General features: G+C 49.7%; 1 protein-coding gene across 1 annotated transcript; it reads right to left on the reverse strand.

Moving 5' to 3' along the window:
* Positions 1-1,130: 1,130 nt before the first annotated feature.
* On the reverse strand, positions 1,131-25,031 carry LOC118771781 (zinc finger C3H1 domain-containing protein-like). Its single transcript, XM_036519813.1, is given in 36 exon segments — positions 1,131-2,037; positions 2,145-2,207; positions 2,524-2,563; positions 2,747-2,848; positions 3,192-3,292; positions 4,236-4,401; positions 4,859-4,963; positions 5,058-5,165; positions 6,382-6,476; positions 6,991-7,186; positions 7,312-7,417; positions 8,474-8,714; positions 9,121-9,309; positions 10,248-10,434; positions 10,912-11,098; positions 11,509-11,637; positions 11,899-12,000; positions 12,491-12,612; positions 12,740-12,871; positions 13,169-13,278; positions 13,444-13,806; positions 13,808-13,981; positions 14,560-14,691; positions 14,934-15,108; positions 15,773-15,919; positions 16,655-16,773; positions 16,879-17,016; positions 18,429-18,578; positions 19,234-19,431; positions 19,583-19,674; positions 19,945-20,068; positions 21,073-21,269; positions 21,688-22,042; positions 22,475-22,566; positions 22,982-23,425; positions 24,333-25,031. Coding segments are annotated over 36 exon segments (6,060 nt in total). The 5' UTR covers positions 24,874-25,031; the 3' UTR covers positions 1,131-1,899.
* Between the last annotated feature and the right edge of the window lie 379 nt (positions 25,032-25,410).

The following is a 25,410-nucleotide window of genomic DNA, read 5'->3' on the forward strand; positions in this document are numbered from 1 at the left end:
AATGAACATTCTGAACTTGGCTGTTTATTGAGAGGTTAAAGTGACCTCACTGAAAGTGATAGTTGAGCGTTACAGGTTCCTCCAAGTCTCAGAGGAAAGGATTGCCCTTTGACCTTTCAGCTGTTTCCGAGTTGATTCCAGAATGCAGGATCAGGTCGATTTCTCCCACTGCACAGAGTTTCAAAGACCTCAGTAAAACCTAAACTAAATCCATTCTGCGCTATTTCAGTAAACAAGAACCTTTCTGATGGACCCACGAGATTAGCACAGAAATGCAGTTGCACTTTATGAAAACTACAAAAGAGGCAAACGTGGCAGTTTTCGTGATTCGACACGCATACTTTGATTAAGCAATATCCGGATATTTTTTCAGGAATTTCAAAAGAGCTTAATTATTTTTCACAGCTCCAGGTTTATGGACTTGGAGCTCGGTTTTGAAGTGAATGTGGGTCGCAGCTGTCTGACAGAGCGTTACTGATGGCATGTCAGGTTGTGAAATAATATTGGGGCAAGTTTGCTTAAAATGACTCATGCTGAGAGATTAATAAGAGGTCCATATTAATTCAAAACTCTGAAATCTGTACCAAAGGACAAAGGGGTTGATTTAATCAAACTTTTGGCTGAAGTAATCTTCACTGATGATTGTTCATTCCAGAAAACATCAGAAGAATGATTGCATCTATCAATTCAATATGAAGAGGGATATGCAAGTTATGAGGGGAAAAAAGAAAATCATTTGATGTTGATTGTATGCAACAAATCCGACCAAAGTCAAATGAATGTGTGTTTTCCGGTTCCACTTTACAGTTCAGGAGAAAGGAGAAATAATGTGGAGGAAATGCGCTAATATCAAAGTGTGAACTACACAGCAAAATTAGTTATCCTACTGCAGTTCTCGGAAGCCCCCGACCGTGCGGATCGTTCAGCAAAGATCACCTTAAGGACTGCACTGAAATTAAGCAGAACCAGAGCTACAAAGTGCAGCCACAATTAATTACTGAAATCTCATATGGCAAAATGGTGAATATGGTGCAATAAAAACACAATCCTTTTCTTTATATTTAAAATAATTTAATATAAATACATATAAACACAAATTTAAATACAAAAACAGGTGAAGGATTTAGGGTTCATAGATCCTCTTAGATCCACTTTTTAATTGATATATTTTGACAAAAACAAAATTGCACATAAACATTAGACTTCTTGCACCCATCCTTGAGTTCTGATGCATTGTGGGAGTGTTGCGAGACATCCCACTCTGCAGGTGGCAGTGGATGTTTCCAACATTTAGCAGTCTCTTTCGGAGAGTCACAAAAGGGCATTGGCCACCAAGGGGCCAAATAAAATACTTCTCCTCTGGTAATCCATCTCTTACTTGCTGATATATCTAAAAATCTGAAATAAGGAATCTGTATTCTCTTCCCCTCACAAAAGAAGGCAAAAAAAAAAATCACTAGGCAAGACCTTCCTAAAACACGCAAACGTTAACATCACAGAAAGATGTCACAGGCATTCGACTTGAAACCTCAAGTAAAAGAAAATTGATGCAAAATTAAAAATAACGACAGTACAAAAAAGGAACGAGTAAATTAAAAAAGCAGTAAGACACCCGTCAGTTAGCAGGACCATACTTACGTACATGATGCAAGGAGATAAAAGCAGGCCAGATATTGGACAATCAGGAGTCCATTTGTCTTCGCTCGACGGCCCTCCGATTTTGAGTGTGCTCTCATCTGGAGAGAACACTGCGTTTGGGAGGTCTGACAACTTGCCAAGTTTGCCTCACACGAGCTTAATTCGGCTGATAATAATTTCAGGATATTTTGAGTGAATTTAAATCTCATGTTTAGTTTTGGCCTGAAGGTTTTTGGGGACGGACTTAACTGAAGCTGTGGCTCAGGAGTCCTTTCCCTCTGTTCTGCCCGGGCCTAAATTTAATGGTTCGTCTAGACTCACTCCGACCTCTTGGCACCTGGCAACAAGCTTTTTCAGTTTGTCAGTTTTACCTCCGTCTGCAGCTTCAAACAGCAGTCGCTGAAAGGAGGGGAGACAGGCAGAGAAACAGAGGAGAGCTTGTCAGCCATCTTTAAAAAGGCTTGCATTCGGAATTTCTGTATATTAGATAAGAGGGAAAAAATTACATCTTTCCATAGCGTGGCACACAGAGGGAGCTTTTGAAGTGCCTGTTGGTAAAGCTGGCGGACCTGAAACAAAGCCGAAAACAAACATGGAAGGGGTGTGTTAGTACAATGACGGACAGAACAAGAAAAAAGACACGTTAAAATGGAAAAAGACAATGGGAGCAGATGAGAATGTTTCCTTGTAAACGAGGGAGGACAAACTGCTATAAAGAATGAACAAAGGATGCACTAAGGGTAAGTCTTTTCACTGTCTTACACTGCAACTTCCTGGACACTAGGCATACCCTGTAAAAAACAGCTAACTCTATACGGGGTTGTTGAAGGAGACCAAGCCCTAAAAAGTCCTAAAAAGTGACACATAAAATATGCCAAAACTCACCTCTGATCGTCCTTTTAGTTCCTTCTCAACGGCAATCGCACTGTGGTGGTGGGGTGGGTGGGTAGGGACAAAAACCAAAAAAACAGCACAGCAGGACATCAGCGAAGCTCTGATTAAATTTGGCACAGTTCTAAAACAAACAACAAATTCCATCTCTGCTGAAAATGAAGCCTTTATGTTATGGTTGCTCTAACGTAGGGGAGAACAGGTGATGCTGACTTACATTTTCCAGTTTGCGAGACAGTTTGGAATGCTGCTGCTCAGCATTCTGGTTTGCAATTTCAGATGCTGAATATTGCCATCCTGCCATTCCTGATGCAGCAACCTAGACAACAACAGATAAGACTAACACTCCAGACATTACAGAGTCCATCCACATCTGCAACGGCATGCTGCACTTAGGGCCGCTAGCATTCAGTGCGTATACTCGCACAAGGCCTCTCTGAAGCCAGAGAGAGCACAACCACAGCTGCGAGCAGCCAACAGGCAGGCGCAACAATGTGAGAGGGTGCGGACCGCGGGGTCCCAGGCACCACAAGGTCTACGCACTGGGATGCTGAAGGCAGGGTTCCTGAATAACCTCCATCATACTCAACGCAAAATGGACACGGGTGTGAGGAACAAAAGAAGTGATGGTGGCTGGAGGAAGTCAGGGCTGCTTTGTGTACCTTAGTGCCAGCTCAGTATTGCTGGGCATGACGTATCTGAGTCTTTCCAGGACAGGGGAGTGCTGCGACCGTGGGAGGCAGCCCAGATAGAAGGAAATGACCTGCGGAGCACAGGGCGAGTCTTTCAGAGGCACGCAAACACCGAGCCATGCTTCACTTCAATCACTCACATCTCAATGGCTGAGGACACGACCGCGCGTGACCTAATCAAACTGCCGTCCTAAAACTGCCGTCACCGGGCTGCTGGACCACCGGCGGTGCCTAAGCTGCACTCAAGTGGATCAACCACAAAGCGAATCGGTCGACATGGCAACTGAGAGGGTGTCAGCATCAACATGACACTGTGAGGAAGTAAACCTGCGTTTGTTTACACCATGTCATGTGATCCAGAGAGGTGTCTCGTAATTTTCAAGAGGTCTACACAATACGGAGGAACAGTATATTAAACGACTAAGAACATTCTGTAACTTCATAAGAAGAGCGACCTGTCTTGAACATGCTGTCACTTTACTAGGCAATATGCTGCAGTCTTTATGCTTCCGGGAGTATGAGGGCTGAAAGACCTCTCCCACCATGAAGCTGACTTTTCCGCAGTCTACCTGTGAATACAGTAAGGAGGATAAACCTCACGGTTTGTTAAAGCATGACTTGGCATTACCCTGTTTGGGGATATTACTACAATTCTTTCATGTTTAGGTTGAATACTGTTGAGACAAAAGGACGTAAATGATTCTCCTTTAATTTCGAGAACCATGTCAAACAGCACCGTCTGACTGCCTTTTCCTTCCTTTACACTCAGTGGCTGAGGAGATTCTCAGGAAGCCTCGGCTACAGTATGAAAAGAGGGTTTAAGCTCAGTCTCCATGTGTAATGCATGCAGTGTCTCTGACTCTGCATCTGGAAGACAGCTGAGGAGGAGACAGAGAGAGAAAGAGAGACGAACAGAGAGAAACAGAGAGAGAGGGGGGGCGAGAAGCAGGGAGAGATGGGGGGGAAGGAGAGCGACAGAGGATAGGCCTGCCCTGGCCGATGCAGGGTGAGTACCTTGTTGTGGAACTGGTAGCAGCTCCAGTACTGGGCCGAGCTGAAAGGCACAGCGAGTCTGGTGGGAGCTGTTACCAGGCAGCGCTGCACCAGATCTGTGAACGCTTTCAGGTCTCTGCTCTTACACTGGGACCCGGCGAGCTTACTGCTGGTAAAGAGGAGATAACTGGAGAGAGAACAGCACGGTTAGACCGCCCAAATCCACTCGCGCCATCCACACCTGGCTAATGGGAAGTTTTCGCTCACTGCAGTTTGGAGAGCTGCAGCAAAATGGGCAGGCATGCAAATACTACAGGGATTCTCTCTCAGCATGAAATGGATGTTTAACAATTTGCAAGATCATGTTAACGGGGAAAAGGGGGTGACTGGAACTTGAATGACGGACAGCTCAAGCAACCAATGGGAATAGTTTGTAGGTATAGTTGCGCACTCTGGAAGCCCAGATGAACGATTTATCAGAACCCTCATTGTTGATCATAAACAAAGGAGTTTTGACAATTTAACAAATGTGTTGAGTGACAGTGTGTGTGACTGACCCATTTCAGGTTGAGTGTGTTATCTGATTCTGCGGTGAGGCAGAAGCGGGTGACCCCCCCGGCAGACGAAGGGGGCGGGGTACTTACTCCAGCCACAGCTTCTGCACCACATCCCTCTGCATGATGGCACCCAGCGCGCTCTCGAAGGCGTCCACCGCCTCAGCGGCCGTGCCGTGCAGGGACTGCCACAGGCTGCAGGAGAGAGCGGACCGTGGGTCAGACTCGCAGGGCGGGGGGCGGTGTGAAGCTAACAGGACCCGAACACTGCCCTGGGGGGGGCGCTCACCAGTGGATCAGACACATGTAAGGCATCTGCTCCCCAAGCTGCTCCCGCAACTCCTCTTTGATCCGAGGAGCTGTGAAGGTATTCTCCGTTGGAATTCCCAGGATACACCTGGAAAGAACATGACGGAAAAGCGTAAAGGCAGCTCATAAAAGAAAGAAAGAAAAAAACAACGTTAAGTAAATTCATGTCCTGACTTGTTTCTAAGTGCATATCGCTGAAACGCTAACAGCACCTGACCTACAGCTCATCAGCTCCCATCATGCCTTGCAAGAGTAGCAGAAAGACATGTGACCCATGTTATGAACGTTTGCTCCCCCTCTCTCTGACTGAAGGTTTTGTGGTTCTTGGTTTTTTTTGAGGTTGAGGCAGTGTGTTTGGTGTAGCTTTAGTGAAAATAGAGAGGTATCGGATGAAGGTCTGTGTGTTGTGGCCACAGAAAGGCCCCCCTCCTCCATCACCCCCTCCCCCAGCGCGCTGCCATCTGTCCGAAGGTATCTGGAAATGTTCATCACGCCGATGCCTGCCTCCCTGGGGCCACAGTAAAGCTGCCATTTACCTGCATTCTCAAAGGCCTGCAGCCCAGCTCTCATCACTGCCTGCGGCCAGATAAACACTTATCACCTTCAGCAGGGGGCCCCCAAACAGCACTAACATTGTTCTTCTGCCACAAGCGCTTCCCAGCACGCCAGTAAGCCAGGCGAGCGTGAAGGGTATTTAGGGAGCACGCCGAGCGTTAACTCCCTGCCTCGCAGTCCTTCCTGTGTACACGTGCGTCCCATCACGGACTCACAAGTCTTCGTCTGTCAGCAGAGGGGACGTTTTTTTATTCTGTGCTTTCGGTTCCGGTGGGGGGTCAACTTCCTCCTGCTTTTGTCTTCCTGTTTGTTGTGTCTGACCAACGCGTCTGCGATTACAGCTTAATTCCTGATGGTGACAGTGATTAGCGCTCTAAGTAGCAGGTCTGCGTGAGGTTGCACTTCCACACGCTGGCAGCAAGATCGAGCACGTTGCTGCACGCGCACGCAGATAAACGCTTTAAGGGGACACTCGCGGTGACACCGGCACAGGCCGTTTACTTTAGAGGGAAGGTAAAGGCATCACAAAGGTGCAGAAGGACCTCCTGTCCTGTCCGTACAGCGGCCAGTATTGCCTCCCTATTCAAGGTAACATTACACAGCATGAGCCGTCCTCTACAGACAGCATGGGGCGCTTGGGGAAGCGCCAGTGGGGGGGGTATGCGGAGGAGGGGGGGGGTGAGTGTTTGGCTGGCAGCACTGCGGCTCATTGTCGGGGGGGGGTTGTTTTCTGCCTCTGAAGAACCTACCGCAGCACATATACAGGATGCTGTTCGTTTGGCGCGGGCTCACAGATAGACATAACAAATTCCTTAAACAGAGGGGCTACGGTGTGCGATTGGTCCTGCGTGGAAACAGAGAAGATTGCGCTGGTTAGAGGAAGCTGCACATTACAAGGTTAATTTCTCAATGCAAGTCTAACTGCAGCATTCTCTAAGCATTAAACAATCACAAAAAAAACCTCACAAAGTCAAATTTAAAGTTTTAAAGTTAATTTAAACAAGCCTAGCCTGATTTGTCCAAAGCTTCTGACGTTATGTTATTATTACAAGTACAATAATGAACATTACAATGGTCAATAATAGTTGTTACAATGTATTACTTGTCACATCACAAGGGACATTGTCAATATCTGAAACAATGCTACCATTTGTTATACATATTACATTTGGACCAGATGGGATTATTAATGAACTGGCATGGTCTACAACATAACGAGCATAACAGACAGCACCGGAACTTCCCTTTACTGGCTAGTACCTCTGAGAAATAAGATGGAAAGCACGCAAGAACCAAACAGCAGCTCTCAGTATCTGTGACGCTTTTGTCCTGAACGCTGCTGCAACGGTCTTGCTCACCTGAGCGATGAGGAACTTGCAGGCGTGGTAGAAGATCTCTGCGTTGTGCGGGCTGTTAAGCAGCGCCCCGAGCCACACGTTCAGGGCCTTGTCTGCCCCCGCCTTCAGGTGGAGTTCTGCCAGAGCTTCCAGCAGGGGGCAGCACTCCGGACACGAGGTCAGGAGCGTCTCGCAGAGCTCGACAGCCGGCTCCAGTCTAGAGAGGAAAGCAGGGTGAAGGACACCATGTTACTGCTGGCGTATGGCTCTTCTCTCTGCAGCATGGTCCCAGCATGTCACATGGTAAGTTTAGACCTATCAGATGAGAGCACGCTCATTTACCTTCCCAGGAGCTGGAGCAGCATGATCATGTTGGTGTGCAGAGGCAGGCAGGCCAGCGTCCTCTCTCTCGGAGGTAAGGTCTCGTCTGTGCTCCGACGAACAGCATCTACGACACAGAACCAATCAAATCAGCCAGTCAAACCACTGCATTTCATCTACATACGCCCCAAAAATCCAGAATTTTCAGTTAGTTCTAGAAGGTACATTTTATGTGGATCTGTCCAAAAAATATTGACAGTTACTGAAGGTGACTTGAGAGATGATTCTTAAAAGCAAACAGTCATGGTTTTCAGTCGTGCCAAAGAACCTTGAGATACCTTAGCTCATATCGATGTGACACCACAGCACGGCGTGCTTGAATGTCAAGCATCAAATTTCCTTTACATAAAACCAGAGGTGCTCACAGACTATACTTGACACCACTAATCCCAATAAAGGACACATTTCAGAACTGAATATCATAAGGCTAAGTAGCATGCACTCCACAAAGTTAAACAGGCAGCTTCTCTCCTCTCTCTAGGTGACATATTCTTAACATCACAATCAGAGTGAGGCATGTCATTGGACACTTCCCAGCGACACAGCTCACTGGAGACGCAGACACCTTCAGAATGGATCCTCTGCAGTTCCATCTTGACAGCAATGACTCCCTGACAGGGGAAGGATGGATACCTCAGGGATCAGAGGACACCTAATTGGAAAATTAACCCTCTGAATGCCCTGGGGCCACCCAAGCATTTTAGGAATCTTCCCACATTATTCTTCCTGGAGTCACACCTCACTGGCCCCTAGACCTCCACCCGAGGTTGTATACCCCCCTCTGTTAGCCAATCACAACAGGGCCTGAGGGCAAACCGTGGGGGGGCGGGGCCTGACCCGGTCAGCAGAGGCCTTACATTTGTTTTACTCTGCTTCCTGTCAGTGTCTGTGCTGAGACGGGTCAGAAGGAACCATCCTGTGGGCGATATGTCAGAGCTCGGGCTGGATTTGTGGGCTTTCAAGCTTCCATTAGAGATTCTATCAGCAGGCTTCCTGCTACTGCACAGTGACAGCAGGACACCCCCAGTGATACACCTCCAGACGCAGGAGTGGGGCAGCTGTGAGACTGTGGGAGGAGGCAGGAGGTCTGAACCCCAGCTGCGGTCTGTAAGGTGCAGCTCACCTTCGAACAGAGTGACGAGCATGTCCGGCTCGGTGCGGACGTCCCGCACCGACCGCCAGGGCAGGAGGAAGGAGTCGGTGCAGACGATCCGCGCGGGGTTGGAGTCGGCCAGGTCGAACAGGCTGGCGGGCAGGCTGTCGAACTCTGTGAGGTGGATGTAGCTCAGCCAGGCCAGGGAGCGGTCCCTGGCGGTCATGTGGTCTACGATGCTCTTCTCTGCACTCGCTGACTTCAAGGCACTCTAAAAACAACACAAACCTCAATGAGAGTGCACACGTTATAGTGAGACGGTCTGATAGACACAATGAGTGCGCGCACGTTACAGTGAGACGGTCAGATAGACACAATGAGAGTGCGCACGTTACAGTGAGACAGTCAGATAGACACAATGAGAGTGCGCACGTTACAGTGAGACAGTCAGATAGACACAATGAGAGTGCACACGTTACAGTGAGACAGTCAGATAGACACAATGAGAGTGCACACATTACAGTGAGACAGTCAGATAGACACAGTGAGAGTGCGCACGTTACAGTGAGACGGTCTGATAGACACAATGAGAGTGCGCACGTTACAGTGAGACGGTCTGATACGCACAGATCAGGAACATCATGGTACTGCCCGTATGCGATTCCCCTGTAACCGACCTGTAGGATGGCCAGGGCATTCTGATGTCTGCCGGTGAACAGGCTGAGCTGCACCCTGTACAGCAGAGACTCCAGCATCTGGAAGGACTGGAGCTCTGAACAGCCGCCCCCTGCAGTTCCAGCCAGGTACTGCAGCACGCGCCCGCAGACATAGTCCTTCCCATCAAAGGAGCTCTCGATGGTCAGGTACTGTTAGGGGGAAAGTAAAAGAACTCACATTTCCCAGAAACAAAACTCATAACATAGGTGCTTGGGAAATCAAATGCGATTACAAATGCTCCACACATACAGAGATACCTGCTGTTCTGGCACACAGTACAGGTAGCTATTGTCTTTAAACTTCTGGCAAGAGAACAACAGACCAGGAGAACAAGAGGGGTTTTGAATCACACACGTAAATACAAGCTCAGGGCAATTCCGCTCAAATTATGGTACACATTTCCATTAAACAATGCATACATTAAAACATGTAACCGCATGCTCTAAACAGCACGCTCTTCATGAACTCAGGCCATGAAAAGACTACAAGCTGAATTTGATTAGAAGTTAAATGAAATAACCGAACAAACAGCAACTGCACAAAAGGAACTCTGGAGTAACGCTGAAAGTGCCATTCATCGAGATCAGATCAGCACGCTGGTCGAGCCGCACCATGTCCTCTAGGCCTGTCCTGAGGGGGTGCTAATACGCTCATTTAACATGAATCTCACTGGAGCCCGAATTAAACATTGCGTTCTCTGCATAAAATCAAAAGCTCTTTGAAAGCAAAACCCGGGGAGAGCATTTAGCATTTCTTTGTGTAATGTTTTGTGTCGTTTTATTGGATGCACTTTGTGCCTAACTTCGGAAGTAGCTCTGGATATCTCCTGGATGCCAAGAAAGGCACCGTACCATTAAATTTACACACATCTCGTACGTCGCTGTGGATACATGCTTCAGCTCGGTGGCGAACTGTAATGCAGAATGTATCAGGAAGAACCAAGCACATGGCAGCCGTTGTTAAGGTGCTTTAAAGACAGGCTCCAAACTCTTGCCGGGATTTATGCTCTCATACCTGTCGCCAAGGTGCCTTTCAAAGCCCCCCTGAGGGACACCTGTGACGCAGGATGGGGGAGGGGAGGTCTCACCTTCCACCACACCTGGTAGTCGGGGGCGTGCTCCAGAGCCATCTCGCACATCTCCTGCACCTCGTCCCTCTTGCCCCGCCGGGAGAAGAGCGTCAGGTAGTGGCACCACACCTCGGGGTTGTCCCGGTTGTCCTCCAGCGCCCGGGCCAGGGTGTTCAGGGCGGCGTCCAGGCACTCGGACGCTGAGCTGCGGGCGGAGCGAACGGGAAACGCGTGTCTGCACAGCGTGCACCCTCCCTGCCTGCAGCGGTTAACCTTACCAACCCGCCGCTCTGCACTGCACAAGGCTACATCGCCACACATTCATTTGCTTTCTGGTAAATCACCTGAGCAAACCGCATGCGCTCATTTTGAACATGTCTGCAGCCACTTCTAATTATTCATCCCACTTTACAGCCCTGACATAACGATTGGTTTCATAAAGCTGGCATTCATTGCCTTGCACTGTGTGAACCACGATACAGTTTTACAGCTTACTTACATCTTAAGTAACACGGTTATAAAGCTGGCTTTCACTGGAGTCATTGTGAAACAGACCCGTACAAGATTCCCAGCGTGGGATCTGAACCCACAACCTTGGCACCCTCGGTCTGAAACATATTAACCTCTCCTTTTGGCTGAGGTGCTCGGAGGCCCTAAGTGACTGTGCTGGAGGTGTGCTTACCTCTCCTTCTGGCTGAGGTACTTGTAGGCCAGTTTGATCCACAGCTGCACATCCCTTGGGCTCTCCAGCACACTCGTCTCCAGGTTTGATATGTCGTCCGTCTCCTTGGTGAAGTAGCGCTCGTCGTCCTGGGTAACGCACACGTCGAGGGCAGAGCTTGCCGTCCAGCGAGCATCAGAGCAGCCGTCTGTCACAGAGAGAGACCCGCCCACTTTACCACACTGCTCTCTGACTTACTTTGGGAGTTACAAGGGACTTGGGTACATTTTCATTTGTCTCTCCAAGCTTGAGCTGTTTAACAGAGCTCATTCTCAAAGGGGGTGTTAAACGCAGAACTAGGCCCTCGCCTCCCCCGCATTCACAGGACAGCTGCAGGGGGAAATGGCCGCAGATTTGGGGCAGGGTCCGCTTGGGAACAATCCCCGCACAGCCACATCATTTCCAGAGAAAGTTTACCTCACACAGCACACACCTGCAGAGCCGTTTCCTTTCCTCTCAGCCCATGTGTGGAGGCGTGGCTCTGGGCACGGGGTACGCGAGGCCAGGCCCCTGTGGAGCGCGGCGTGCGTGGGAGGGGAAGCGGGCGTGGTCACTCACCGTACTTGACCGGCCCCGGGGTGTCGGCGGCGTCCTCGTCGCTGCTCTCCCTCGCGGGCTCCGGCTCCGGGTTCCGCTGCGGCCGGGGCCTCCACTTCCTGCCCTCCTTGCAGGTAGTGTAGGGAGGAACTGCAACAGAAAACACAGCAGCACTCTCAGCAGCAATGCCAACGCTAGGGCTAATGCTAAGTCTGAGGCTAATGCTAGGGCTAATGCTGCGAGCACTGCTGGAAACCTCTCCGTCAGACTGAGGCCAGCCAGAGCGGGTAGCCGCGCTGGAGAGCAGCCTGACAGGATGACGGACAGCGCGGCAGACCGCAGTGAGGGCGGCTGTTTACACCGCCGGCCTCGCTCTGTGATGTGGGGCGCCGCTGACGGACGGGGGCTTACTGTGGCTTTTGCTCTCGTTCACTTTGCTGACGAGGAGCACGGCCTTCTGGTCCGTGCCCATGCGGTCCTTGTTGGTGCCGAACAGCTTGCTGATGTACTTTTCTGGCGGAGACAAAGGCAAAGACAAAATGAGGCGTACAAGCAGAGTCAAGTTCTCCATCCAGCTGTGCTTGCAAAGCAGTGAAACACGACTCCACTCTTCAGATGCACTGAACAATACTTAAATATTATTCATCAATATCCAATTACCCTCATCATTTCAGAATCAGAGCATTTCTAATCATGTCTCAATATAATATATAGCAACCAATACATCTTCCTTCCTTCAATTATTGCAATCTCCATACATTAGACAGTTCATTTTTGATTTCAATCGAATGTTACACCGCGGCAAACAGGATGAAATATTATAACTGCTGAGTTTATAGGGAAGAGTTTGCAGCAGAGCAATATACAGCAACTATAACACCTGCTGTCATGAAACGACTGTGGAGACATGACAGCAACGTGATAACCCGCTGCATGGTTACAGATGGGCTGTGAAACCGTGAACTGGGGAGATCAGTCAGGAGTGGCAGAGGAGATGGCGTACCAGTGGCAATGCCGATTTCTTCATCGGTGCTGCTTTCCGAGCAGCCAATGAGAGACAGATTGTAGGACAGGATGTCCTGGAAAAGCTGGGGTCCAGTGAAAGTGCAGTTTCTCATGTGCTGCCTGAAAGAGAGAGGAGCCAGGCTTACAACCTCACCAGACACGAGCTGCTCGCTCAGAGCCGAGAGAGCTGAACGCAGCGTACGACCCAACAGGCCAAGGGCCGCTCGTCAGAGTCCGCGTGACTCACCAGGGACAGTCATCGTCATTGCACGTGCCCGTCAGGTCGAAGCGGCAGAAACACTTTTCCGGCTCGATGATGTTGCTGTAGGAGACGGAACTGAGGGATAATTTCTCCTTGGTCCGGAAATATGGGCTAAATCTGTGTGGATGACAAAGCGGAACACAAAAGTTGACATTTAAATAACAACCTTCCCATTTCCCATTCGCTTCACAGATGCACTTATTCTGGGGTACTTGCGTCAAATTGCTTTTCCCCGTTTAAAGCATTTACCCTCTTTTAACTCTTGCTCGAGGACAGAGCTGTTGTGTTGCATCATAGATTTTAACCTGCAACCTATTAGTCACAACTCCCTGGTGTTTCAACCACGACTCCACAATGTCTGACCTAAAGACAAGCCCTTTTCAGATGGATCATGCGTGAAGGAAACACACTGACCTGTAAGATTTGAAGACCAGCAGAGGGCTGTGGTAGGGTCCGAACGGAGCCGGTTTCAGTTCCCCTCGACTCGACTGAGCCACAACCAAGTCCAGGTCCACCGGTATCTCCTGAATAGAGAGATGAAAAAAAAGGGACAGTACACCAGGCAGTTAGAAAGGTTTATTTTCATCATCACGTTTCTCATGCACTTAGAACTACAGATCTTGTGATTTTCCTCTCAGTTCATTCAGCTGGGTTTTAATACTAGTTATCAGCGCAGGGTCAGATCTCACCTTCCCTGGCAGTGATGTGCCCGCAGCACCTCCTGTGGCCGGGAGGACTCCCTCCATCACAGCACCCAGGCCCTCGGTCTCCTGGTACCTCTGCTGCAGCTCTTCCAGATTGAGCCCCAGCAGCAGCTCGGGCGGCTGCGCGGCGGCTTTGGTGGGTTTGCCGGGCGTGGCCTCGGGGTGGCGCAGCTTGGGCTTGGTGAAGGAGCCCGACTCGCGGAAGGAGCGCCGGCGCCCCCTGGCGGCGGCAGATGTGGGCGACAGCTCCTCGTCCTCCGCCTCGTTGTCCTCGCTGGCCAGCGTCAGCTTGTCCTGGGTGAGGTCGTGCAGAGAGGGCTGGGGCAGGGGGAAAGGGGCGGGGGCGGGGGGAGGGGGGGGGCGCTGCCCCCCGGTTGCGCAGCGCCTGGGCCTCCTTCAGTCTCTGGATCTTCAGGGCGTACTCAGACTCCAGCTGCTGCAGCCGCTGCTTCTGTGCAATCAGCTCAGCAAACTGCTGCTCAGAGGTGCGGAGAGAGCCGTCTACCCGCTGCAGCTTACGCGGCTGAGGAGGACAGGCCATACACGGCAGAGTCAGCTAACAGACACACACACGCACGCACACGCACACGCACACGCACACACTGCAGCTTACGCGGCTGAGGACAAAACAGCATATGCGACAACATCAGCTCACACACACACACACCCTTACAGGTTCCAAGAGTTTTAGCTACCAATTCAACAGCCAAACTGAGCTGGGAAATCTGAATTTTCTTCCCCGTTTAAGATTCTAAAAGAACACCTGCCTACTACAGCACAGTACAATATCAGTTACAAGTAAATTTAGGTATTCAGCACTTTACATCATTATTGTCAAAAACGTGATGAATATTTGATGAATACTGACGAACATAAGACGAATATTTTTGGCATAAACACAACTTTTAGAAATACAACTAAAGAAAATGACTTGAGAATATTACTTGAGAGCAAACTTCATGTAAATAGAGGAACCTAGATCTTCTTTTATTTATTCTAAATCCATAAGTTTTGGTCATGGTTATGTATAATGATCAGAGAGCCTCTAATTGCAGTTAAGTGTATCTGCAGAAGTGTGTGAGAGGGAGTGGCTATGCTCACAGAAGGCAGGGCGGAGTCGTTCCTGCGCTTGACCCCACCCATCCCGGCCGCCGCCCGCGCCTGCGCCAGGTCCTTCTCCAGCTTCAGCGTCTGGTGCTTCTTCACCGACACGCGGTGCTGCACCCGGTGGACCTGGGCGGGGCCAGAGGAACAGCACCGTCAGAACGCAGCGTCCAGACTGAGCGCGCTCTGCGGGGACGGCGTGCGGACGAGCGCTGCAGGCGCTTCAACTTTCCACTCGTCCCAAGAGCCGAGCGCGTCGGGAAGTTCCACAGTTTATTTAAAGTAACCATAGCTGGAATAACTTCCACCCGTTTACTGTAACGCCCCATCACGTCCCCGCAATTCAACACGTTTCACACACAGACTCCAACCTGTTCCTCCAGCTTCTTTAAAAGGAGCCTGTTGGCACCCGCGATCTTCTCCGATGCCAGCAACTGTTCTTTGAGCTTGGCAACCTTGGCCTCGGCCGCTTTGAGCGACTCCCTCTTCTTCAGCTCCTGCTGGAGGAGGTGTTTAAGCAGCAATTCATCTTTCAGCAGCAGGTCCCTGGGTGTCGAGAGGGAGAGGGAGGAAAAAACAACAAACAAAAAAACGTTAACCGTTAATCACACGAGACAGCTCTCCCGCGGTGGGTGTCCTCTTTTCACCCTGCCACTCAAACATCAGCTCCCGCCTTGCATTGCGGGATGCAGCCCTTCTGTACCCCGTTCACTCGCAAATTTCATGCAGGATAATTCGTTCGGATCCAGCAGACAGGCTTAGGTGTGAAAGAAAACTAATTAGCATGTGGCTCTTCCTGGGCTCTGCCGGCGTCTTTCGGGAGGGCAGGAATAGCTCTCTTCTGTTCCCTCCTGTCCTCTCGAAAGGCATGATGGGACTCCCAAATGAATATTCCCCTCACCGGCTGCCACAGTATTTGCGTGTTTCTTTTGGTGGAGAAATGCGTTTAGAAATGTCAAGCATGGAAGTACCACTTCATCCGTCCATTGTCCATTCATTTGTTAAGTAATGTCAGTCATCTAGCTGGGGAGCTAGTCTAGAAAGGGCATGTTTCAGAAGGATTTCATAACTGCCTGGTTGCAGCTTTAAGATTAAGCTTTATTTTCACTCCCTAACAGAAACACAGCTCCATCCATGAGCTCCACCATCACATGGCCTATGACTGTGAGCTAAAGAAGACACCCCGAGCCCGCACCCCTGGGCGCCTCACCTGTGCTTGGTCAGTTTCTTCTCCGCCTCGGTGACCAGGATTTCCGCCGCCGCCACCCTCCCCGCGGTGTCCACCTCAGCGTCCGAGTTCGCGGGAGACGGGACCCTCCTAGAGGGGTCTGACTTCAGTACCCGCTGCTTCTCCCTGCTATGGGACAGAGGAGGACCGTCAGGCCTCAAAAAACTCTGCTCAACACCCTGCTCAGCAGGCCTGCCAGGACCCAATTATCATCTCTCACTATAGATAATTATACTCCACAAACACACACATTGATAAAAACGAAGGTGCAAAATCATGTTTAAAACAGGGGGATGTTCCACTGTTGTAAGCCTTGTACATGCGCAGATGTATGTGTTGATCTAATCACAGTCTGTCACTGGTAGCATTTCTTTTTCACATTTAGCTAGCTACCAGAGGAAACGCCCAACAGAACTGGGGGCCAGAACAGAACGTCCACACAGGACTACTGCAGTCTTGAGTTTGTCGCAGTTGAAACATCCAACCAACATTTAGCATTTCACTTTACAATGCAAGAAACTTGGACATCTGTCATGCTATGTGGCTGACAGACTTCATTTGAGTTTCATGCTTCTCCGATTTTCAATGGTAACTTTGTATTATGTGTTAACATAATGAAAAAATGAAAAAATTGATATAAACCATTTGTGAAAAATAATAACGAAAACTGTATTCTGGCAAGGCCGATTTCAATACACTCCAGAGGCACCCCTTCTCAACAAAATGGCTTCTGGTCCAAACTGAAGATGTTTCCAGCGAGAGGCTTCCACAGGTCAGATCGTTTCTCAATGTCTGCAGGAGACACAGAGGTCTCGTCCCTCTGCTGGAGTCCCGAGGTGCTGCCGTGTGCCTGGCCAAACATACCTGGCGATCTCCTCTTTCAGCAGCCAGTACTCCTTCTTCTTGGCCTCTGACAGAGTCTCTGGGGTTCTGATGGGGTTGTTCTCCTTTTCAGAGCCAGAGATCCCTCTGGGTTTGGCAGCCTGTGAAGGGAGAGACACAGGGACGTTTGGACAACGCAAACCTGCGGCCTCTTTACCATGAGCTTGGCATGACCGGAATGGATTCCCAAATCTAGGCCCGCCCACCTCTGCGGTCCTCCTGGCCTCCTTGATCATGGACTCCAGCCCGCCGAAGACAATGCGGGCGGAGCCGGGAGTCTCGGCGTCCGAGTCGCTGTCGTCAGAGCCGTTCAGCCGCACCACCACGGACTTATGCCTGGGGAGCTGAGAGACAGGGAGGCATTTTGGGTAATCAGTATCACAGCCGGAACAACGGCAGCAGCAGCACTGCAGGACAGGAGACAGACCCCTGTGACCTCACTTCCTGTGACCCCGCACGCCTGCAGGAGAGGGCCGCCCTGACGCTCCCTCACGGCTCATTTCAGCGTGACATCAAACCCCGCCATTTTCCATCCACGTCTGCACCGCAGCTCATTTCCACTCCCCCGAGTCCCCAGAATGTAAATATTCATGTATGATTAGCTACAAGCATGTGCTGAGCATAAACAATTTACCCAAAAAACACTGAAACAAAACCGAACACGCTAGCCTCTCGCAGTGTACGTCAGGCCCCTGCCAAATGTGCTCAGCGAGTCCATTTAAAATAAATATGGCGTCTTAAGAACCAGGAACAGCGGCCGCAGTGAACTCCCCCGGGGCTCTTAAGGATTAAAATGAGCGAGTCTAAGCAGCCCCTCCCTTTGGAAACCTCTCCTGAGCGTGTCTGCCGACAGGCTGACCAACGTCCCCAGAGAATCCTCTACTGGGAGGCCGAAGCGGTGCCCGAGTCCGCCCGAGACCTCACAGCGAGGACCCTGCCCTGTGTGACGTCACCACACTTCACCAGATGGCCTGTCCGGACCTCCCCGGCCACGGATTAGACAGGGGTGTAAATGCACACAAAAAAATGCAGATATCGCCAAAGCGCTCGGCAGAGACACCGTCGCCCACAGTAACCTGGAAACACGCAGAGCAATGGGAAACTGTGGCTTTCCCAAGCTCAACCTTTTCCGTTATTTCACCCAAAAACTAAGAAAAGGTGGACTGAGACAAATATAGAAATGCTGCTAAATAAAGCCTAACCACACACCCCTTTTCCCCGATTCCTGACAGAACAGCAGTATTCCATACTGTCGCACTATATTTACCCAGTCACAGTGCGTTTACCGTTCTGAGCATATTTTCCTCTGTGGCGGAACCAGTTGTTTAAAGTTATGAATGAAAAAATGACAGGAATGCAGAGCTTCGACCGTTACAGCTGTGGAGGTGGGCAGACTGAAATGCTTGTTCTATCCAGTCACCCAGCGGGTACAGATTACTGTTGTAGCTGAAAGGCCAAGACTAATGTTAAAAAAAACATTGTCAAAACCCATTTTCTTGCTTCATTTAAATATAGCGACATATATTTACTTTCGCCACAACACAACACATTAAAAGGACATAAAACTAGCATTAAGCACAAAACTACCCAGCGCAAGGATTATGAATTTATACACTACAATAGCGACCTTCAAAGTTCTATGATTTCACTCCTCTCGCTCCGAAAGCTGAACTGCAATTACATTGGACAGACTTAAAAACAAGAGGGTGAGCTTAATCATTGCTGGAGCCACTGCCTGTCACAGTGAGGGACGTACCACCAGCGGGGGGCGAGGGGGCGGGTGTCCTCTGGTGAACTTTGTGGTGGGGGGTCGAGCCTGGGAGATGGCGGTGAGGTTACCCCTGGGTGCTGATGGGACAGTGAGGTTGGAAGGTGGAGAGGGAGGACCACTGTTGCTGGAGGTATCCTGTGAGAGGGGGAGAGAGAGAGATTACACACTATTTACACACTTAAAAAACAACATGCGCTCATTCACAGAGTATAAGCAATACCCGCTCTGAGGCCTTCATGGGGTCAATGACAAAACAGCCTATCAACAGAGGACTCTGGACTTTGGCTGACAGTGAGGGAAAGGTTTGGGATATGCAGTGGGAGGAGGACATATGACATAAGTGGCTCATAAGTGCAACTAAAAGTCTGAGCGTTATGAAACCTACACTTATGCCTCACCTAACAGCAGAGAAAGATGGCTTTTCCTGGAATTAAGCTACGTGACTGTAATCAACATGTGGTTAAGAATGGTAGAGCAGCTAACCATTAATCAGCATCGGATCTTAACTAGAAAAACCCCATTCAAATAATCAATCAGCAGGCTATAAAGGAGGCCAGCAGACTGTGTGGTCCTCCAGAAAAGCAGCAGTCCATCTCTGCTATGGACATTGCCAGGATAACATGGAGAAGTGCGCCATCTGCTGGTCTCCAATTATACTACGCTGTCCTAACTTAAGGAATGGTGGTAGCCACAGTGGTGGGAGGAGCAACTAAGTGGGCCACAAGTGACACAGCAGTTTCAACCAATCACAGTCCATTTCCCTCGCTGTACGCCAGAGCGGCTGCTGTACCTCAGGCCTGATGGCGCGCTTGCTGGCCAGGGACTTCAGCAGCTCCTCGCGAAGCAGCATCTCCTCCTCCTCTTCCTCATCAGCGAACGGCGGTTTCGGAGGCTGCTCGGGCTCACCCGGGGGGAGCGGGGGCAGGGGCGGAGGAGGGGCCCCTGACGGGACGAGGGAGAGGGGGTCCAGGTAGCGCTGCCCCATGTCCTGCACGGCAACAAGAGAGTTTCGGTTCACTGATGGAAATGGGGACAGACTGTGTCTCTCACGCCTCTATGGCTCAAACAGCAGGGATGAATTTCTAAGGAAGGCGGACAGTCAGCATCTTTCACGGCGGGACGAGAGCACATGCACCTACCACGCTGTGAGGAGGGGAGTCCACAGGGAAGGCCATCTGGAGGAAGTAGGGAGGAGCCTCAGCTGAGAGGGCGTCGTGTGCCGGGGATGAGGCTGCTCCAACGAACAAGTCAAACAAGAGCCGTTCAGGCAAACTCAGCACACACACACGCGTACACAAACATATTCCATTCCTACAGCCCCACAGAGCTGGGAACACTGCATCTGCGTTCAGGTAACGTTACAGCAATGTGAAATGGCTGCCGACAGGTTGCCTGAATGCTGCGACAGTGTTGCGAGTTATGTAGGCTTTCACCATGTGCTGCTAGTAAAAGCACACCATAGGAACAGCAGGGTTTTTCCGGGCGGGTGCTGCTGGGTTACCTGGCGAGCCCGTCTCGCTGTCCGTGTCCATGGCCACCTCGTCGTAGTTGTCATACTGGTAGAGGTTGCCGGAGGTGTCCAGGCCTGGCTTGCCCAGGGACTTCCTGTGCTCTGTGTCCAGGGACTGAGACAGAAAACAGCTTATCAGCACTGCGATGTCCATTCGGCTCAAATCCCCCGCCAGACGAGGTGACTCCGAGATGCACTGATCCAGAGTGGTACTGTCAGCCCGGAGCGAGACTGCTGCTAACGATATCTCCTCCCCATATCTCCTCCCGTCTCCATGGAGACTGTGTTTACTACAGCACAGTACCACTGGGACTTCCTCACTGCTGCTCCCAGCTGACTGAAAACTAATATGGAAGGCTGTGCCACACACACCACCTGTGTGTGTGATACAGACATCACCCTACACACATCACCTCCCAATAAGATACCCACACATATACATCACCCTACACACATCACCTCCCAATAAGATACCCACACATATACATCACCCTACACACATCACCTCCCAATAAGATACCCACACATATACATCACCGTACAAACACATGCATACACATTTCTGCTAATGCAATCAACTTTGCACTTTATCCATACTGCAACACAGCTGCAACTGACACTACACACTGTATGTATTACAAATGTTCCAGCGTCTCTACAAAGTAATGTTTTATACACTAGCTTAGACCTGACCACACAACTGACTTGGAGAGACTTCAGTCCATAACGCATAATTACACACACTAATGACACTCTGGTGACACACCCTACAGCTTATGCAAGAAGGTTATCTTTTTTTAAATGCACGTTGCTTTTTAACAAGACTTGGGTACACCAAGGGCTGACCCCTGACAGATTATCAGCAGTTTGCCTTAGAATTAATATTTAACATGTTTATCTACATGGAATTCAAATGCATGTTTAATTTATCCCCCAGAAAACTTGAAAATGAACCCTGTGAACAGTTTAAGCTTAATGTACCATGTCTATTGCAGACCTGCTCACGCCTTGCCCTTAAAACCATGCACCTTCCCTGAGCTTTAAATTCTCATATAGGGAGCAGACCCCTAAAAACCTATCTGTGTCTATAAGCGGTCGTATACGGTCCTGCGGTCTGACCTTGCTGCGCGACCGCCTCTTGCCCCCCACCAGCCTCATGAAGCGGTTGTACTGCTCGTCCTGATTGGACAGGTCCCGGATCTTGCGGATCTCCTCCTCCCTCTTCCTCCTCTCCTCCTCTTCCTCCTGTGCCTTCTGGTGCTGCAGCTTCCACGTCCGCAGCTGCTGTTTCCGCCACGCCTGCTTGGCCATTGAACCTGCGGGGACGGTCACAAAGGAAGGGGGTCTAAGACTCTCTTCAGACATTATTCCACTGCTATACCAATGTCCATCTAGAGATAGTTTTGTTGGAGCAGTAAGGTGTTGTGGGCTTTAGTGCATTCATAGTTTTTGGCTGGATGACTGGGGATGACACTATTGGAATCCTGTATTATGTCCAGAGCTCTGTTTGTACAATGTAGTATTACAAGTACAATGCAATATTATTTGTGTGGATGAAAAAGTCAATGAGTGACATAAAAGGAATATGTTTACACCAGTCAGTGCCAATCTGCATTCCCTTACGGCTGACGTGTCAGTCTCTTCCTCTTAAACACCAACACAAACCACAATTTCCTACAGCATTTCACTTACAGACCCTATTGGACCGAGAATATAAGAATGACATGCTCTCACCTGGACTTGTGTTCTTCTTTCCTGGGTGGGGTTTGGATGTCACCTTCCCCTTCTCCTGGGAGGGCCTGGCCCCTGGTCGCCCCTTCTCTTGGGTGGTCTTGACCCCCGCACCACCTTTCTCTGACACAGGCTTGGCCCCCGCCCCGCCCTTCTCTGGGACAGCCTTGGCCTTGGTGATCTTCTCCTTGCTCTCCTTCATCACCTGCTGCTCCTTCTGCTGCCACTTCTTACTGGCTGACTGCAGGGCCAGGAGGCGGAGCTGCAGCTCAGAGAGCTCATCATCCTCGTCCTTCCCCTGGAGCAGAGAGGGATCGTCACTCTTCCTGTATGCTGCAATGCACGGCTGCGTTCCTCTCTACGTGACAGAGAGACAGATCCTGACATTGTACAGCCTGGAAGACTGTCAACAGGAAATCTCTCTCCCTCCCTCTCTGAGCGTTCAGATGGCTGATTGGCCAGCCAACAGTGAGACTGCTCGTCTGCCTTACTCAGCCACAGCACGCCACTCTAACAAATGATGTTCTGCCAACCATCACACTGTAACACACACACACACACACACACAGTGACAACGGCCATCTGTGGTACACAAATTCCCCAGAATCATTTCCTGATTACGTTGAATTTGGGTGGCTACGCGGCAATCTGTGCTGGTTTAACAGTTTCTGCACAACTGCAGTGAGGTTATGAGGAAATCAATCATGGTGAATTCCACCTAATGCAGATTCTTGGTTTCAACTGTTTTACTAAATTCACGTCAGAGGATGTCCTTCGTGTGACAGCCTACCTTCATCTGAGTTTCGTCAGACTCTTTGCCGCCTGCACAAGATATATTGGGTATGTCAGCATCCGTCTCCTCCTCCTCCTCCTCCACTTTGTCTTAAAGAGGAAAGACATGCAAACAATGAGTCATTTCAAAAAATGTCACAATTAGTCAGCTTCAGATGGTTACCCATTAAGCTCAGCTACCAGTACAACCAGGGCAGGGTGTGCCCTGATGCATTCCAAGTTACCTTTGTGCTTTCCTAAAATAGGCCTAGAGGCCTTTTTACATATTACTGAGAAACATCTAGAGCTGAACAGCAGACAAAGCCACTGTTTCAACATCCTTGTATCAAAAAGTTTCAGTCATATTTTACTCAGAGCAGAACTAACAGAAGAGTCATGATTAATTAATGGAATTGTATACATACTGTAACGATCTACACTGTTACACCAGCACAGCAGGTGCCACCATGGCGTGACTGTGTTCATTATGAATTTACTGGGATGTTACACGTTCAATGTGCTGTACCTTGTGGAGAGGGAGCAGTTTCGGAAGGAGCCACCTGCTCCTCCTCGTTTTTTCCTGCCTGCTGACTGTTTTTTAGGTTTAATGCATCTCTCTCAGCAGGGGTAAGGAGCTTCTGTCTCAGGGGTTTCAGATTGAAGGCCTGGAAGACCTTCTTCTCCACCTTCTCTGGGCACAAGGCCTCATCAGCAGCAGCTTCAGCTGGAATACTGTTCGTTTCGGATACTGGCTCAGTCTTATTAACACTGTCGGCTCCCTCCATCTCTGTCTGAGGAGAATGTCCTTTGGGCTCCAGCGCCATCCTCTCCTCCTTCCGAATACATTCCAGCTCCAGCTGAATCTGCTTGTACTTCATCAGCAGATCCTCGAAGCTCTCGTCAACACCATTTTCGGTTTTGGCAGCGTTGTATGTTGGTTTTCTTACCTGTCCCCTCCCGAATAACTTCTCTGGGGTCGGTGGTAAAGGACTGTACCATTTTAAATATGACACTCACAGGCAACTGCCTGAACTGTACATTTACCAAAGGACATGTTGCTGAAACACTAGAGCTACACGTCCATACATGTCACCACATATGGTGAACCCTGCCATCTTGTGGCCTTTTGTGGAAGTGGAGTTCTGTGTTCATACGTATAACGTATGAAAAATCATACTTAAAAGCTAACGTTAATTAATGTGATGAACCCATCATGTCTTTAACCCCACCCCTCCCCCAACTCACTTTAAACCTATATTAAATAGTTGTATTTGTGTTGAACATGCCTTCATTTGGTTGTCCTCGATGACCTGCGTGTAGTCAACCAGCATGGTATTGAGCGATTAACCACGAGTCATCAAGATTTCCTAACCCGACACATTTATACTCTATGTATTCCGTGCCGTGTTTTGTTCACAGAAATATTTAGCTATTACAGTTGTATACAAATGTATAGTTATATCGAGCTAGCGAGGTTCTCAGCTCTGTAACTCTTTGTAACCCATGTGGCGACATTTCGCTAGCAAGCTAACACCTTGAGGTCTACTACTTGACAGACATAAGAAATGCACTAGCCGGGTGTGTCATTTAGCCAGCTGGCTTTCATCCTTTGAAACTGAATCAATGACGTCTTCGTTTACAACACCGACAGTTACCTGAAGTGCATTTGCAGGAGTAATGAGGGGATTTCTGTGCAGGTTAGCTTGCTAGTTAGCCTATCCGCCAACCAGCTACTGCGGCGATTGCTCAATAATAACTGGGCAGAAGTGTCTGGGCATGTTTGGACGGCGGAACGAAAGACATTGTCACATACACAAACGAATCATAGAAAATTAAACAGTGACAATAGGCGACTAGCCACTTATGTCAAAGGATACGTTTTCTGGAAGGGGACTCCTTTCGGTTGCCATGATTTTCCCCGAACGCAAAACGGCCCGGAGGAGGCCTTCCAGTTTCTCTCCCTCCCCCACCGTCTCCCCAGCCCGACCTCCCCCAGTCCCCGCGCCCGTCGTGTGGCTTCCCTCGGTACCTTAGTCTACCCAGAGCCGTGTGGCTGCGTTCCCAAAAGGAGGACCGAGGGCCGGCGTCACAGTGCTGGCCCGGCGGCGGTCGGTCAGGTCCGCTCGGTCCGCCTTGCTGTCTGTGGCCGGGGGGGAAGGGCGGATGCGGGTGAGGTCCGCGATTAAACGGCATTTTTACTCGGAAATCAGACCCCGGCGGGGCTCCGAGGACAGGGGGTAATGTCCGCGCCGGTGGTTTAGATTTGCGCATACACCTGGCCGGATCCGTCGCGCCGCCGCTTGCAGGCCTCTTATCCCACGGTAACAACAGCTTTTCATCGGTGTCATCGTCGCAGATCTCCCCGTCTTCGAGCTCCCCCTCCTCTCTCGGAGAGTGACCGCTTGAATTTAACTCCATTACTATTCTAGTCTGTCAAGTTTTTAATCTACGATATAACTCGAGCTATTTTTCAGAGTGTGAATTAATCTGGATGATATGACGTTATTTTCAGCGTTTTCGACACCTCTCCTTTCCTGTCTTCCTATCGGACGTTACCTTCTTCCTTCCCAGCTTGTCTTGCTTCCGCGAGTTATCGCGATACTTTCTTTCCAGCTCACACGCGAATAACGTGACTTCATGTCGTTAACTACTTCCATTCCGTATAACGGATTACAAGTGTTTGGTTGATGCAATTTACATTGGCCAAATGAGTCTTTCTGGATTGCTTAAATCACACAAAACTGTAAAACTGAAAACAATTTGCCAGCATGCATAATTTCAACATAATGTATGCATCCAATATACGTATTCGTTTACAGTACCACAACGAAGACTGCAGGTCCAGCCATCACCTCCCACAAAGCGCAGTCCTCGCTCAAGATTCCACACTTAAAAGTCAAAGGTTCCCCATACCTGACCCCCCCCACTCGAGTACCACTAATATTCTCTTATTTA

The sequence above is a fragment of the Megalops cyprinoides genome, chromosome 25 (assembly GCF_013368585.1).
Source record: "Megalops cyprinoides isolate fMegCyp1 chromosome 25, fMegCyp1.pri, whole genome shotgun sequence".
NCBI lineage: Eukaryota > Metazoa > Chordata > Actinopteri > Elopiformes > Megalopidae > Megalops > Megalops cyprinoides.